Source organism: Solea senegalensis, linkage group LG2, assembly GCF_019176455.1.
Source record: "Solea senegalensis isolate Sse05_10M linkage group LG2, IFAPA_SoseM_1, whole genome shotgun sequence".
In the NCBI taxonomy this organism is placed as follows: Eukaryota; Metazoa; Chordata; class Actinopteri; order Pleuronectiformes; family Soleidae; genus Solea; species Solea senegalensis.
In genome coordinates, this window is record NC_058022.1 from 18,756,729 (window position 1) to 18,773,717 (window position 16,989).

Consider the following 16,989-nt stretch of genomic DNA (forward strand, 5'->3'; position numbering starts at 1 on the left):
GGCAGTTTAACAGCAGCAGTGATTTATTTACAGCAGATACGTGCACTAATTCCCATGTTAGGGTTTGCTAGACGGGGCAGAGCACAGATACTCTCACATCCTGCACACTTAAGAACCTAGAGAGGGTGCTGTTTGGTTCATTATGGGAGTCAGGCGACCACAGATTAATTCTGCTGCCTATAATTGGATGGCCTGTCTCTGGGCATAGCAAAGCCGATGTGCCCAGAAAGTTGGCTGTGGGATTTGAACACACGCAGGAATCAGACAGTACTGAGTTTCTGCAGTATTATGCAGTGCTTTGCAGAGAAGATCCTCTGATCTCTGTCACAAGCTTTTCCTAAATGTTGCCAATTGTTAATGTCCATCTTTTGTTCTTTGCTTCTTTTTCTCTTCTGCAGATCCCCAGCTCAAGGGTATAGTGACCAGGTTATATTGCAGGCAGGGATACTACTTGCAAATGAATCCCGATGGCTCTCTTGATGGGACCAAGGATGACAGCAGTAATTCCTGTGAGTATCTTGGCAGTGGCCTTCTAAAATACACCTCAACAGTGTCAGACTCTTATTATTTATTAATTCTATACATTCATTGAGCACAGGGGCTTTTAGACTTACTCACAGCTTTACATGCCAGCCTGAAACAAATCTGCAAACCATGGGAAACATTTATACCTTTGTTTGTTTCTTATCAACTTCTCTAAAGTTCGGAAGGGTTGGAAGTAAGATGTAACAAACTGAGACATCTGTGTGATGGGCATTGGAGTTTGAGACCAGTTCATCAGAAATATTTCTTGCTGGTTAATGTGGTGTTATGAAGACATTCCAGTATGATTTTATGGAGATTATGTTGCATTGTCATGAGGGAAATGCATGATATTTCCTTAACCCCCTACCTCTTTTGCCTAAACCTAACCACTTTCCATATATCCTCACCCTCATCTCTGCCAAAAGCACCACAAATGGTTGAAACACTATCTGTTGGCGTGCATGTCTGTATGTAAATAAGTATCTGTGCTTTGCAGAAATCTACAATGGCAGTCTTTGATCCTGGCGACTGAATCTACTCGGGGTGATTAGCGTTGGTCCTGGAGTCAAAAATTTCAACCATAAAATTAATATTTTTTCATCATTTGGATCAAAACAGTCTCCTTCAACTGTAGCTATGGGATCACACAACTGTGTCCTTCTCTCTGAGAGGGAAAGTGGACCAGGAAACAGTAGGCTTAGCAGGGAGAACAAGGTATTATTAGCTTGTTCTGGCACTGCTCCTCTAGTGCTTCAGGCTAGGTTGTTAATTTGATTCCTGTGCTTGTGCTAACACTGGCCTGACACTCTAGATTGTGTCTCTTACTCTCGTCACATTGAAGAGATGTGACGCATGTCAAATCTGAAAGGCTTAAGGGACGTAAGAAACAGCGGGATTATGCATATAATGAGCACAAGGGATATGTCTCATCATTAAAACTCTCAAGATCAAATCAAATGTTGGGTACTGACGTCTTGGCGCACTCACATTTCACCTCTTTGCCCCAATCCTTACCCTCCATTTTGTTCATTCACATGCAGGTATAGGATGAATCAATACTTTCAAAGCCTTTCAAATTGAGAATTCTCAGGTGGAACGCTTTAAACAGAATCAAATCCAGGGAAATTAATGTTACTGTCATAAAACTAATGTTTGATACAAAGGAGTGTAAATATGCTAACCACATGAAAACTTATTTCCAATCTCTTGTACATACCATAAACTGGTCCAAGGGTCAGCAGATGTCATTATGTGCTTTTAAGTCTTAATGTCTCACCAGTACAAACACCAGCCATTACCTATACCAGGCACAAAGGATAGGTTACTTTTATTATTAAAATTTGTTACAACCATGTAGTTATGGGTGACCAAGGCTATGCTAGGCTGGTCATTTCTTCTTAAAGTCTAACTAAACCCCTAAACCACTTTTTCCAAGTAAATCCTGGCAGTTGTTTAAACTATGGTTTTGTGAATCCATAATGAACAGTATCTATTTGTTGAATGATGTATTATACCACATTTGTTTTTACATTAGTTGGTCTAATGCTGTTTAATGATGTCCTTTGTGTGTGTGTATGATTTTCTGTTCATCTGTGTGTTTTTCCAGCTTTGTTCAACCTTATTCCTGTGGGCCTCAGAGTTGTCGCCATTCAGTCCGTGAAGACAGGGTTATACATTGCGATGAACGGGGAAGGCCACTTGTACACATCAGTAAGCATTCTATTCTTTTCTTTTCTTTTCTATTCTATTCTATTCTATTCTTTTCTTTTCTTTTCTTTTCTTTTCTTTTCTTTTCTATTCTATTCTATTCTATTCTATTCTATTCTATTCTATTCTATTCTATTCTATTCTATTCTATTCTATTCTATTCTATTCAACATTTGCAACAGGATAATTGCATTTCCAGGAACGGTTGGAGATCCATGCTCCATCCAATGCTCCCAGAGCTGTCATTGAAATGACAGGTGACACAATTCAGGAGAACAGAAATTGTGTTCTCCGACATGGGATTTGTTTTTGTTTATGTTTATGTGTTTGTTTATTTCGGTCATCTCACAGCAAGAGACAGAACAGCATCAGAAAAAGAAAAATGCAACAAAGTAGGCACACAATATGATGACTGAAAAGGTGTAGGCTGAAGGCAAGCTTATAACACCAAACACCACTGTAACATCCAGACAGTACTATATATATGTATATGTATATATCTATCTCTATATATGTGTATATATATATATACATATACATATATATATATATATATATATACATATATGTATATATGTATATGTATATATATATACATACATATATATATATCTCAATCTCTTGAGTAACTTGTATTTGTATATGTATATATCTATCTATATATATGTATATATATATATATGCATATATATATATATATATATATATATATATATATATATATATATATATATTTATATATACATATATCAATCTCTTGAGTAACTTGTATTTATCAATAAGTCTATTTTAAACTGTAACTGGTGTTACAAATTTTAGTTTGTCCTCCAGATTGTTTCATAATTGTTTTTCTCTTAATTTTTATTCATAAACATCCCTTTAAGCCCATATTTGCTATCAGAGAAGAGATTTACAATATTATGTTTGCACTTCATACAGTCCATGCATTTTTTGCAATCCATACCATATGGCCAATTTTATAATCCATTAAAACATTATGGTTGTTCTATTATAGTCGGAGTTAACAAACATTTTTGGTGACAACAATACTCTGCTTAGGCAAGGTAACATGGCCGTACAGTCAAAGGCATAATAAAATCTCCCCGGCATGGATTGTGCCTCGAGTGTCACTCTCCCACCCTGTCCTCTCCTAGTCATTCAAATCAACATTGGAAGTAGTGCACCCCTCCCTCACAGTAGAATCCATCAGAATGGCTGTCTCCTCTTCCCTCAGCTGTTTTTGTGTCCCTTATCCTCAGGGTGCACAGCAAGATCTGCCATCTTATTCTTCATTCATTACCTTGGAGGTTTAGAGGGGCTTCCTCTCTAACTGTACAATACACCATCATTCCAGTGGAATTCTCTAATATTTAATCACCGCTTGACTAAAGCCATGGAATTAAATTCATTCGAGGAGGAGTGACCTAGAATCCTATGGATATTGTTAAGGAAATTGCAGAGTTGGGATTATGAATCAATAGATAATGTTCTATGGGGACACAAGGAGACATCATTGTTCAATTTGTTGATATTTACACACACACTTTTATCACATTTGATTGCAGACTATTGCAGAGAAATTGTAAAAATGCATTTATAGATGTAGATGCTGTGTTGAAGAAGGCCTATGAATTTAATTAGTTCAACCTTAATGCAGGTTATGATGAAAGTATTGCAGTGTTATGAACTGGGTGCATCATTGACTATGATTGTATTAATTGTGGAACATTTTCTTACTGCGGCAGCTTCAAAATAAAACCACGCGCAGCCTCAGGAAATGCATTGTGTCAGTGAGCTGCATCTGCAGAAAAAGTAATTTTTTTCCCCCCACATTTTTGTCAGTCAGTTTGAAATATTGCAAGAAGCGATATTTTAATACATACGTGGCAGTGAGGAAACAATGACGATACGGTAGAGTGAGCTGTGACAGGATGCTTGATTCTCAGTGTGTCCTGCTGTTTGCAGACTCACCTTGCGTGTGCAGCTTAAAACCAGGTCCCGTCTGCTCATAGAATAATGTTAAAAGTCAATTATGTATTGACGTCTTTATTAGAGCAACAACACTTTGTTTACCTGCTCCTGGAATTCTGTTAGCGCTAATATTAAACTGCCACCAGTAACTGCAGACACCACCAAATTAACCAGCACTGCATTGATTGCCACCTTAACTCTCTTTTTTGCATGGATTGCGATGTGTTTGTACATTGATAATTTACAATTATAAATATCACACTTTACAAATATGTAAATACAGGATATACAGGATTTTGTTTATACAACAGAATATTATGTTTGCATTTCCTTTACACAATTTATGCAGAAGTGATTTAGAATGACACGTCCCTTGAATCCTGAATCATTCACCACTTTCTTAATTCTTGGATCATGCTGTATCTTAATGTACTTTAACAGAAGTAGCTTTTTAACACAAAACAAACAAAACAAACACACACACTAAGGCTAAATTATGTTAAGTTTGTAAAATCTATGGCCACTGTGCAATTGTTGTTCCCTTTTGTTCACACACATTTGTCCCATTTTGAGTTTGACATATGCTGTCATGAACTTCCCTGCTACTCCACTTGTCAGTAATTGTGGTGTTTTTGCTGCCTGCACGTTGATCACCACTGATTTGGTGTCTCTGCAGTAAGCTGAAAATTACTGCTGTGAAAGCTCACATCCAAGTGTTGATTGCCAAACCTGCTCTAAGGCTGATAAATGCACTTAATTGCCATTCAGAAAACCCCCTTTCTGCAGCAGTGTTTGTGACTGTGATTATGTTACATCAGAAGCTTTTATTATCAAGTACTTATTTTATTTTGCCTCTAGCCTCTGGTCATGTTTGCTCCATGCAGAAGTGCTGTGAAGTGGGTCTTATTGAGACTGGTTGGAGCACCGTGTTCCTTCAGCACAGTTTGCCCTGCTCCTCTTCACAGATCTCTCTGCTCCATTTTGCCACTTATTTCTGTGCTAATGGAGGTTCTGATCAGACCTCAGCTATCCTGCCACCCACTCAAAAGGTCTGTTTTTTTCTCCTCAGTGTGTGAATTAGTCTGATAATAGCAGCCTTGCAAGATATTCCTCATCCTCCCCCTTTTCCCTGCCTCGTCTCTGCTCCTCTGTAAGCAAAGAACATCCATTCCTCCCATTTTCACTTTGTCACTTTGCAGGAGAGGATCTGACAGTCAACCTTTTATATCCGTATTTAACTATGGCACACTCACAGTTTCACAATCGACTTCGAAGACTAATGCAGAGTCATGGGGAATTCTGCAATGATTAAAAGAAAAATAGAAAAACATTCTTGTTTCCCTTAAGTGAGATCATTTTTTATTAATCAGAATAATTTATGTCATCGTAGCTCTTTCTTATTCTCTCGCTATATTTAATGCATTAGCGAGGCTTTTCCTGTGATGGTGTACTATGACAATGTGCAGCACTCAGATGAGGTGACAGACGAGGTGAATCAAAACAGAGTCCCCTTCCCTTTTTAGTAAATGGATAAAAATGCCTTCAAGGCCTCTGGTAGTGCATCGCACTCTTTTGTGTGAGGCACCCAGTGTGCGGCTTGCACTTTAAATGACCGAGATAGCATCAAAGTGACGGCGCAGTCTGACACAAAAGACACACTGGTGAACAAAGGAGAGTACAATCATCTCACCCCTTTTCAATCTGCTCCTTTTGTGTCTCGGCCAATAAACTCGCAGCTAATTTCTCCTACAGGCTGGTCCCTGGGTCCGACATTTCTTCTGTAATGTAACAGGAAGAGGGGAAGTCTCCCTTATTGAAGTATGAAGCAGAAACACAACTTGTGGTGGTCTCTAGGGAACTATAATGAGTTTAAAGTTTTTTGGGGAAAAAAAAAAGACTAATTCAAATGAGAAGAAAAGCTTAATTATTCTTTTGGGACTATGATATCATCTCCCTAAAAGGAAACAATGAAGTGTTAGATTGTGGACTTTTGACATGATGAAATTGTGGTGCCACTGGATGCAACGCCCTTGTGCATTTTGTCATTTTTCTACAGTTTTCTATACCATCTCTCAAGTGTAAAGGTTGAGCATTTCATGGTTGGCCAGTTTTCTTCAGTTAGTTCCCCCTTCCCTCACTTCGCTGGAGTCTCTCGGTGCATGCCTTCTTTATCAGGAGCCTGCACTTGTTAGTGCTACCTTTCATGATTGTCAAATTGACTTGCCACATCACTTGAGTGGCCCTTTTAGAAATGAAATCCTCAAGAGGGCCAATCTGGAGCGGTGCAGCGGCTTTAGTTTCACTTGTTAGAGGCTGTGTCATCAGCTGCATGTGGACAAAGAAGGCGGACGGCATCTGTTTCCTGTAATGTCAATTTCAGGATCCATGAAAGCTCCATGGAGTGTGATGTGAAGGCTCTCTCGGTTTGCATCATGGAAATGAAAGTCAGGATTCCCTCATTTTGATATTTTTCCAACAACATTCTTATTCATCTGGAAACCTCTTTAGACTGTTTTCCAAAGGTGCTGTCGTATGCTCTGCCCCAGAGGAACACCCTCCCATAAACCCCCCTTTGCTCCTTTGCTTTTATCTCATGTGTCAAAAGTGTGCGGTTTCATTGGTGGATAATTCATCTGTTCAATCTGGTATAAAAAAAATGACTTAAAGAATAAAAGCTCAGGAGATTTTGAGATGTGTAGACATCTAGAAATGTTTAAATGTGCAATGGCAGATGAAATCTGCTGATTAGTTGATCGATCAGATTATTATTATATTTCCATGCACTGATGCAAGACACCACAAGCTACATGTGATCATACATACAACATATGTATGTAATGCTCAAGCATGTCTTGAATATACTTTTGTTCACAGTAGATATTTCATATCGATTTTACCAGTAACATTAATTAGGCTTCCACTCAAGTTTTAAGAGAGAGAGATATGGTCATTATAATATTGCTTAAACAACAAATCCAAGGTGGCCTAATACTTTTGCACAGTACTATATATATTGAGAGAGGGGGGAGAATAATCAATAAAGAGGAAGTGTCAGTGAATTATTTACATGGAAAACAACATAAAACACATATTTTGTCCCCAATCCAAGTCGTGACTCATTTGGACGACTCTGAAGAACTACAGGGTGGATGAGGATTCCATGTTACTGCTGTCACCTATTACAACAGAAAAGACACAAATAATTTAGAGTAAACTGAACTTACAGTCCCCCTTGTTTTTTTTGTTTTTTTTTACATCTATGCTGTTGGCTATTCAACTGAGTTGAAGCCTGGTGCAAATTCCTCTGCAGTTTTGGTCTCATTATTTTCCTCCTTTTTAACGTATTATGTCAACAGCACACAATAAATCCTTAGATAGTTCGGGCCAGGAAGGATCCACCCATCAGGTGCTTCTTTGCTCAGGGGCAGTAGGACGCATTTGTCGAGCACATTTGAACGAATCCACTGAGTCACATTAAAACTTTGTAGTCTATCAGCATCATACCAGAGAAAGGGTGCTGTCCACACTATTTTCACACACTCCCACAGATTTCTTATACCTATAGTAATTACTCATATGATTTTTCCTCCAAAGGAGTGTCAAGCCTGTAGATGAGGTGGAGGGAGCCTCATTATTTCCAAAGTGTTGCACTCCTCTGCCTTTAATGCTGCATCAGTGTCAGGAAGGGTGGTGCTCACAAGGGCTGGAGGGAGAGCAACTTCATGCATTAATGAACAACAAGGTCGGAGGTATAGGCATCAAAACCCAACTGGTCCACTGCTGGTCGAGGCTAAGAGGAGCTAAAAATAGACTGACCGGTCCATTGGTTGTTTAATATCAGTGTTGTTATCAATGGCTTTCTAAATGGTAATACATGAACAATATTGTTATTTAGAAACCTTGTTTTCTACAGGATCATGACATTGCAGGTTACTGTTTGTAGACAAGTTTTCATCACAGCGGTGAGTTATAACCCATTTAAGAAGGAGGAGTCCCCCCCACACACACACACACTGTGTTTTGCTTTACCTGTAGGGGGTGACGCCTCTGAACAATAACTCGTAAATACATTACACAGCTGTTTTGTCCTCTGTTTCTTTCCAGGTCAGCAGCTTTAGGTCTGTTATTGTAACATCACCCCACGCTCCTTAGACACTGGCTTTTCCCCCCGTTTATTTAAAGCTATTAAGAGTCGGTAACTGCAGCGGTTTTCTGAATCGCTGGTTTGCATGACACACATTGTTTTTAATGATATGCAGCATGGCAGCGCAGTGACTGTGAGGAATGTCAGAGAATACTATATTGGGTCAAGAGAGTCTCTTGATAAAGAACAATTATCTGCATGTGTGCTGTTTCACTGGTGGATAATGCACCAGTTCAACCTGATATAAAAAAAAAATGACTTCAATTATAAAAGCTCAGGAGATTTTGAGATGTGTAGACATCTTAAAATGTTTAAATATGCAATTAAAACTCATTGACTGCCAGCCATTTTCAGAGCAGTGGCCGAATTGACATCTATAGCAGTCAGTGGCAGCCAATGAGTTAATGATAAAATTATGGTAGATTAATCTTCTGATTAGTTGATAATCTGATTGTTTTTTTTAATTTTTATATTCATGCATTGAGAGACAGGGCACCACCAGAGTCACTGGGAAGTCCTCTGAATCACTGGTTTGCATGACACTATTGTTTCATGATATACAGTATGGCAGCGCAGTGACTGTTAGGCATGTCAGAGAGTAATATAATGGATCAAGGGAGTCTCTTAATAAAGAACAATAACCTGACAGGTTAAAGACTTTTCTTTTTCTTTTTTGTTAGCTGTGATCCTTGTTACTGTATCACAACCCTTTTATCTCTTTAAATAAATTCCAGTTGACCTCCTGTGAAGATCCCCTTGGTAGTCTTGGTTTAAGGCACACTACATTAATTCAGACAGAGCACTCCCAGCAAAGCTGATTTGCATCATAGTTCATCTATGCATCAGTAGCTCATGCATTTGCTCATGTGCCTCAGCTGGTCTTGTTGCTTTTTTAACAAAGATTGCTTATCCGAGCAGAAACATCCTTACTGCTCAAATGTTGTTAACCACTCTCTTAAAAAGGACGGCATTTTCTGTGAAACTATATTTGTCTTTATATGATTTGTCAGTTTCTTTATTTATTTCTGTTAATTCCAGAAACCAAGTTCTAACCTGCAAAGTATAAACTGATATGATACTCCGTATTGTATTGGTCCAATATTGGTCCAAATCACTCCATCAGACAGGAAGATCAAAATTTGAAATCTGATATACTCCAAAAATCATATATATTGTATGCGTCACTATGCACAGGCTATTAAAACATAAATAATAAAAATCAGCCACAGCATTTTAGCTGAGTCATGTTGTGGGCTGCTTATACATTCTTTTATGGTTAGACAAATATTTGTTACACAGTCGGAGATGTTTTTGACATTGCTTGAAATTGTTGTGGGTGGTAAATGTATCAGTATCCTTGTTTTAATGCTTGGCTTCGGTCATTGCTGCAATGTTTTTACTTTCAAAATGACAGAAACCAACATGTTTGCTCTGATAACTGCACAAACTCTTTGTGAACATGCCCAAAATCATTCTCCAGCATCTCAGATGTTGTTTATCTTTGTTTTTGTACAGACATGTTCCAGTTGTATTTCTCCTCCCAGTGTGGGCTCACTTTCTACAATGGTGGCCATTGGGCCAACTATTGATCCGTCCACTAGAGCTTACACTGGAACGCCTTCATCAATCTGGCATAATCCTTACATCTCTATTAAAATGGAGTGGCCAAAATAACACAGATGCTACAGAGACTCGCTGTGAATTATGTGCTGCTGACAAATAATGAGAACACGGGAGAATGGAAAGGATATAAGTGGCTCCGCTGGTTGGGAGTTTTGAGAGAAAGGCACTCTGTGGTCAGGTGTGTCTTGTTGGAAAAAGTTACATGAGCAGATCCGATGAGTTGTTTCATACGGAAATATCAATGTATTAATATCGTATTAAAGCAGTAATGAAAACCTGATATTAAACACAAAGTACTCTACGTTAATGACCCCCTTTCATCTCTGTGATTACCTTTAATAGTCTTGAGGTATTTCCGCAATGCATGCAAAACCTATTGGTGATATTGTGACATATAGCTATACTGCAAGACGCCACCAGTCTGCACCCTCCGTCTGGATAACCGATCCAATACACACACGAGACTTCATCAACATGAACTTCCTTCATCCTCGGCTTCCTGCTGTCTCTCCCGTTGCTGTGCGTTTGCCACATGCTGAACCATCTGATAATATTATATAACCATCGCAATTAATAAGTTAGCACTCTTGCAGACGGGCAACTGTGACCATTACTTTGACATTACTACTTTGCAAGTTTTTTTTTTACAGTTTTTAAGTACACATGTAATTAAACAAGAACACTGTGAAGTTGACATGTGCACATGCATCAAAGGTGTTGGTTGTTGGTCATGATTTGACTTGAAGGTCCCCATCTTTATTCACAGCCAGGCACACCACTTCTGCGGTCACCCACTGCGCTGAAATGTCATCAGTTTGCAGACGTTAACCTATCTTTACACTTTGATCCTTGTCTTTTTTTCTTTTAAAGCCTAAACAATGTAATAATAAGTTATTCATGCCAGTAAGTTTCACTCCCTGATTCATTTTTTAAACATCTGGCCTCTTTTATCTTAAATGGGCTTCAGCAACCCAACATTATAACCCTTTAGCTTCCCTGTACTGTATTATTTTGTTTCCCTTTTAAACAGCTTGATAAAAAAACAGCATGGTCATAAATTGCTGCCAGTGATAAACAAACACATTTAATGAACATTTTCATCAGTGTTTGTGTGTTTACACCACCAAACCACTGAGTAAATGGAGGCATAGAGCAGGCGCAGCACAACTGAAATTTCTATCTTTGTTCCTCTGAAATCCACAGAGAATATAAGTAAGCATGTAGAAATGGAGGCAGCATAATTTAATTTCACTGAGTACATATTGTGGTAGCTATCAAAGCAAACATGTCCAGCATTTTCTATGAATTAATGACCCAAGTTCGAGCCTAATTGCGTTCCCGGTGTGTAAATGTCAAGCACCATGCAAATACAAATGACATTCTTGTGCTTGTTGCTTCAAGAGCAGTGTAATGTGCAAATGAGCAGCGAAGGATGAGGACTCATAAAGCACTCTTCTACAACTCACTATCTAACAGTATCAGAATGTGTATTATTAACAAACTCATACTAGACACCTAACTGTCCTTTTAACTAGTTATTTTGTTATTTAACCACACAGCCCACTGCTACAGGTGACTTCCTGCCAATGCCAACATACAGATTTTCCATTTTATTCTGATGTATTCATATTTCAAAAGTTTTATTATTATTAAAATGGTAAAGGTAATTTCAGAATAAAAAAAAAAAAAGTATCATTCATCTTTCTTTTATCAGATGACAAAATACCACATGGCCATTTGTGAATAAAGTAGCGCAGTGCATATTAAACGGCTCATTTTATGTTCTACCCATTTTATCCTCACTTATTGCTGAAATTGTTGAAATTAGGTATTCTGAACTGTCTTTGCTACAAATGGGATTCATTTACTCTAAATGACAGTAAATCTGTGGATGTGTAGCAGAATGAATCATGGTGGAAAATGAATGATCTAATCCAAACAGTGAAACTCCACTGAGACCAGGGAGCCTACATGTTTAGTGCTACAAAGAATAAATGTGGTCAATGCAGTGTACTGTATATGGAGTTTTTAGTTGCTCCTTGGTTTGTTCTTGACTCTATTTAGCTTCAAGGAATGATTCATAAAAAGATTGGTTGGGGTTGTGGCAATTGTATCAGGGTTTAAAGCACAGAGGGACCTTAGTGTCATGCCCACAGGGTTGCAGGTTCAAACATTTTTTTTCTTCTTCAGTAGATGAAATCAAAGGATGGGGGTGGTATATGTGGTTTGCAGTGACAGAAAAACCATCAGTGTTCAGCTACCCTGCAGGTAATAGCTGTAGTCCTCTCTTTTCCTCCACCAGAACCCTTCTGTCTTATCAACTTCCTCCCATGAAATGAAAGTAACATTTTATCAAGCTTCACCTCAGGTGCTGTAAAAATCAATACAGTGAGAGCTCTTACCGACAGGTTGTAAATCATGAAAATTCATTCTCTTCCATCTTAAAGCTAAGCCTCTCCCAGTTGTGTCTGTGTGGCTCTTCACAACCGTGAGTCACTCGACACACTCGACACTGGCTTCTGCCAGATCACCAAATTCAGGAACAAATAGCTTTTATGTGTACGTTGTATATGAGTTATGTACTTACACACATACTGTACATATCATCTCTGTCGTAGTTACATTGGGCAGCTGTGTGAAATGTAATTCAGTCTTTATGGAAATAGTATATTTGAGTAGCTCTGACCTGTGTATTTCCATGTAAATGTATGTACTATACAGTATATATGGTGATATATAATACTTAAATACTTACAGAGGCCAAGAGGTTAGAGGAGGTTATTGTGTGATACACCCACACACACACACACACACACACTCACAACAGTTGGCCAGAGAGCTATTCAAAGTAGAAACCAAGCTCACACACAAGCAAAGGAAGCTTGTGCGGGTGTCGAATAAAAACACAAGCAGGGGTTTAATATCTGCACTTTCAAACCTGTTTGAATGTTCAATCAATCAATCTCCAGGATTAGGTCTGGACTAATATGTGAGTGTCACCATGTTTTCCCCAGACAAACTTAACTACAGGCCATGTATTATGTGTCATTTTGCACAGAAATCTGTCTCTGGTTGTTGAAAGTGTACTGCTGCCAGGAAGTCCCGACAAACTTAGGTTTGACTTGGAACTTATTGCTGTGGCCACTGTCAACAAAGACTTCAATTCTGAGTATGTGGGCATGGAATCCAACAGGGCAATCACCAGAGTCTTCACTGCGGAGGCGGCTGCTTGTAGTTTTGGCTCTCATCAGTACCAGTAGCGATCCAGGAAGGCAGCAAAAGAGCTGACGACCAAAGTGGATGCTCTGTGTATAGGTTTCTCTGAATCCCTGTGATAACAAGGATATCTGTCAAAAACCTACTGTATGGTCCATTAAGCATAGCAAAGCAAAACCATGTGTTAGCAGAAGTTGAACATCAATTCTAACTTGGATAACAGCCACTATAGGAGTTAACTGGAGTTGTATGGAGAATGTCCACCGTTCTTATCCAAAGGGCGGTCAAAAGAATGCAAATCTATACCTGACATAAGACGTTAAATGATCAAGGAGTTATCCTACCCCATTTTAACGAATGAATTAAAAACCAATGCCTCGTGTGCATGCAGCCACTTTAAAGAAATGCTGAAAGTGCTGCTCAGTGAATCATTAGGACTTTTCCAATATGTGATGTGAATCCTATTGAGATTGTGAACAGATAGCTATAATCCAAGAATGATATTGCCAAGCACCTGATTAGTATTCCTCCCCGTTAACTGTGTTTGGTCCCATTGATTTTGAGAAGGATTACATGAATTGCAATAACTCTTCAGACTGTGAGACTTGGAGCTGCAAGTGATAAATAGCTGCCCCACCCAAATCCATTGTGCAATTTATCAACAGCTTTACTAAGAATCACTGTATCCGAGCAGACTTCAAATTCAGTGTGTGGCATTTTAAAAAGAAACTGCAGCTGGCCTGATTGACAGGATTTAGCTTGTGGCTGAACAGTTGATAGTCCAGCCAGTTGGTATTCGAGGATACCTTCTGGCTGACTGGTAGAATCACTGGCCTTCCAGCTGTAGCTCTGCCACATGTGATCTTCACAGAGAGACAGACTGTTTATCTACTGTCTTCCATGCATATGCATGTGCTCAGGTTGAGTGCTGATGGGGTGGAGTGGCTCAGTGGTTAAGACCCTACTTTGTGTACGAAAGACATCATGGTCGCAAGTTCGATTCCACCCCTGGCTAATTGTACTTGATTCCATTGTAAGTCGCTTTGGATAAAAGCGTCTGCTAAATGACATGTAATTTCAACATTCTTTAAAAGGAGCACATATTTCTCAGTTCTAATATATGTTTGACCAGACACTTTGAGAGAGTAATCAGCTTTAAATGAGCTCTTTAGAGGCAGCTGTTAAGGTCTCTATGACGCACATCTGGCATTACATCTGTTATCACTCACACTTATATAGCTTCCAGATCTAATATATGCACTTCAATACTGCATCCACCAAATGAATTTTGTAATCATAGGGCTTTGTTTGTAATATCAGCATACACAATGACCCGTGACACACCTCTCAGAAGCACACACAGTGTTTGCGTAGCCATAATTCAACACTGGTTTTGAATCAGTATGTCACATGGAGCATTTGTTATATATTATATAGGATTAGGGGTATATATTATATATCATATACAGTTAAATAATTAACAAAACTGTCTACACAGAGGTGTATCTTGCTCGTTTAGATAAGATATATTGTTAAGGTAAATGTTCTGATCATCTGTCAAATTGTCTCTAATGTTTGCATTACACCCTATACCTAATGCCTAAACACTTGTTTTGCCTCCCACAATGAAGATCAAATCTAAGTTTGACCTTTCTGTTTTCTGACAGTGTTTAAATGAAGCTTCTTTCAAAAACAACATGTATTCATTTAACATTAAACTGTTAACACTGCGCGTATCACAGACGACACGTTTGAGCAAGCTCGCATCAGCGTCTTTGTCTTTGTCACCAGAAAGGAGTTTCCAGTTTTTGGACATTGAGAAAAGGACTCAACATTTTTTTTATCTTAAACATGTTTTATACTGTTCAACTTTCAAATGTAACACACACAATCTGGTGTTTATGTACAACTGCAGTGGGTTTTTTTTTTGGTTTTTTTTTTAATAAAACCTTTTGTTTCTCTTCATTTTAAATTGTTAAACTATGTTAAGCACTTACTCACAGGATATTTTCTGGCCCTCCTATGGTTCAAATAAGCAAAAAAGTCCAGCCAGTCTGGACATTTTGAAGCTTAGGTGTTAAAGGGTTAATACATGTTAAATGTTTTGCACTTTACTTAAATGAATGGACTCTCACTCACTGTTAAAATGTATTAGTGACATTAAGGCATGGATGGCGTTGAACCTCCTGAGTCCTGACACACAAATGATTGATCTTGGCTCCCTCAGTAAGTACCACTGTTACCAATGTGGACTTGAAAATTGACTCTGAATTAAAACTTAACAAACAGATCATCTTTTCATCAATTGAGGCAAATGGCTAACATTAGGTCTGTTCTGTGTAGCCAGGACTTGTGCCCATGCTATTATTACAACCTGTCTAGCCTACTGTAATGCCCTCTATGTTGGGGTTAGCCGGGCCTCCCTTTCTCGCTTTCAGCCTCCCTCAATTGGCTCCCAGCGCATTACAGAATAGATTTAAAAATCCTTTTATTTGTGTATGTGTCTAAATCAGGGGTGTCAAACTCATTTTTGTTCAGGGGCCACATACAGCACAATTTGATCTCAAGGGGGTCGGACCAGAAAAAATAGTAAAATAATATAATAATAACCTATGAACAACAAGAACCCCTTTGTTTTTTCTCCTTTGTTTTACATTCACTGAAGGATAATTTTACAAAACATGAAATTTCTTGAGAAATATAAGTGCAATTTTCAACAATATCACAACAATATCACTGTCTAATTTTAAATCTCACCTTAAAGACTCACCTGTTTTCTGTTGCATTTGAGACAGTGGGAGTCTGCTGTTATGTTTTGTTTTTTTTGTTTTTTTTTGTTTTGTATTTATTTTAATGTCTCTTTATTAATTTAATTACAGCACTTTGGCCAACTGCTTTTTAAATGTGCTTTATAAATAAATTGGATTGGACTGGATAATGGATGCCCAACATTATAGCCATTCACATTACAAAAAAAAAAAAAAGATACTGTTTGGAAAGCTCTGACATTAAAATCCACAGACCTTTTCACTTCCCATTATTCTTTCAGTCTCCCCCTCAGCCCATTAAAATACCTGGCATCAATTAAACTGTGGAAATTTGTAGGTGTTATTATTTCTGATGGCAGGGTAGTGCACAGGCACAATTTCATGCCCAAAAAAAATTGCACTGAATTTGCATTGTGCTATATTTTATCTGCATAAACACAACCTGTGCTGTGCTAAACCACCCACACACTACAAGAGCCACAGAATTACCAAAAAGACGAAAGGGCAATACACACAGGTGTGCCTGATAAAAATGGCTTTGTTCCTGTGTTTGCTCTGTCTCTGCTGTGACAGAAATAGTCATTTACCCTTAAGCTAAAAGAGGATTTTAATTGAAGCTGAATTCCTTGCAAAGTGGAGTTGAGCTTAACTGTCTTGTATGAACGCTCAATACGTAGTATACTGCATCACAAAACCCCTTAAAAACATAAGATGCATTTCATAGCTCAGGTGAGCAGCACACTGCTGGCCCTTCAAGGGTTTCTGTAATGAAATCAAGTGGCAACAGGTCGTGACGTCACTGCAGAATACCTGCTGTGAAGCCTCGATACCTGCTGTCAGTCACACTGGTATCCACTCATACAGTATATATGCCGTGCATCATTTTCAAAACTGACACAAAAGGCTGTTGACGATGACCTGAAACGAGCAATTGAGACCATGAACTCCTATTTTTACTGTCATTATAAATCTAGTGGGGAGAGTCATTTTCCCATAGACTTACATTCAAACAGTCACGCTCTGGTAGCTGTTCAG

At 38.5% G+C, this 16,989-nt stretch overlaps 1 protein-coding gene across 2 annotated transcripts in view; it reads left to right on the plus strand.

The window, feature by feature from the left end:
• Positions 1–16,989, plus strand: part of fgf14 (fibroblast growth factor 14) — a 102,874-nt gene that overhangs the window by 71,302 nt on the left and 14,583 nt on the right. For both annotated transcript variants that reach the window (XM_044016042.1, XM_044016047.1), the window contains exons 2-3: positions 399–509; positions 2,132–2,235. In XM_044016042.1, coding sequence (XP_043871977.1) covers positions 399–509; positions 2,132–2,235 — 215 coding nt within the window. The remainder of the gene's footprint in view (positions 1–398; positions 510–2,131; positions 2,236–16,989) is intronic.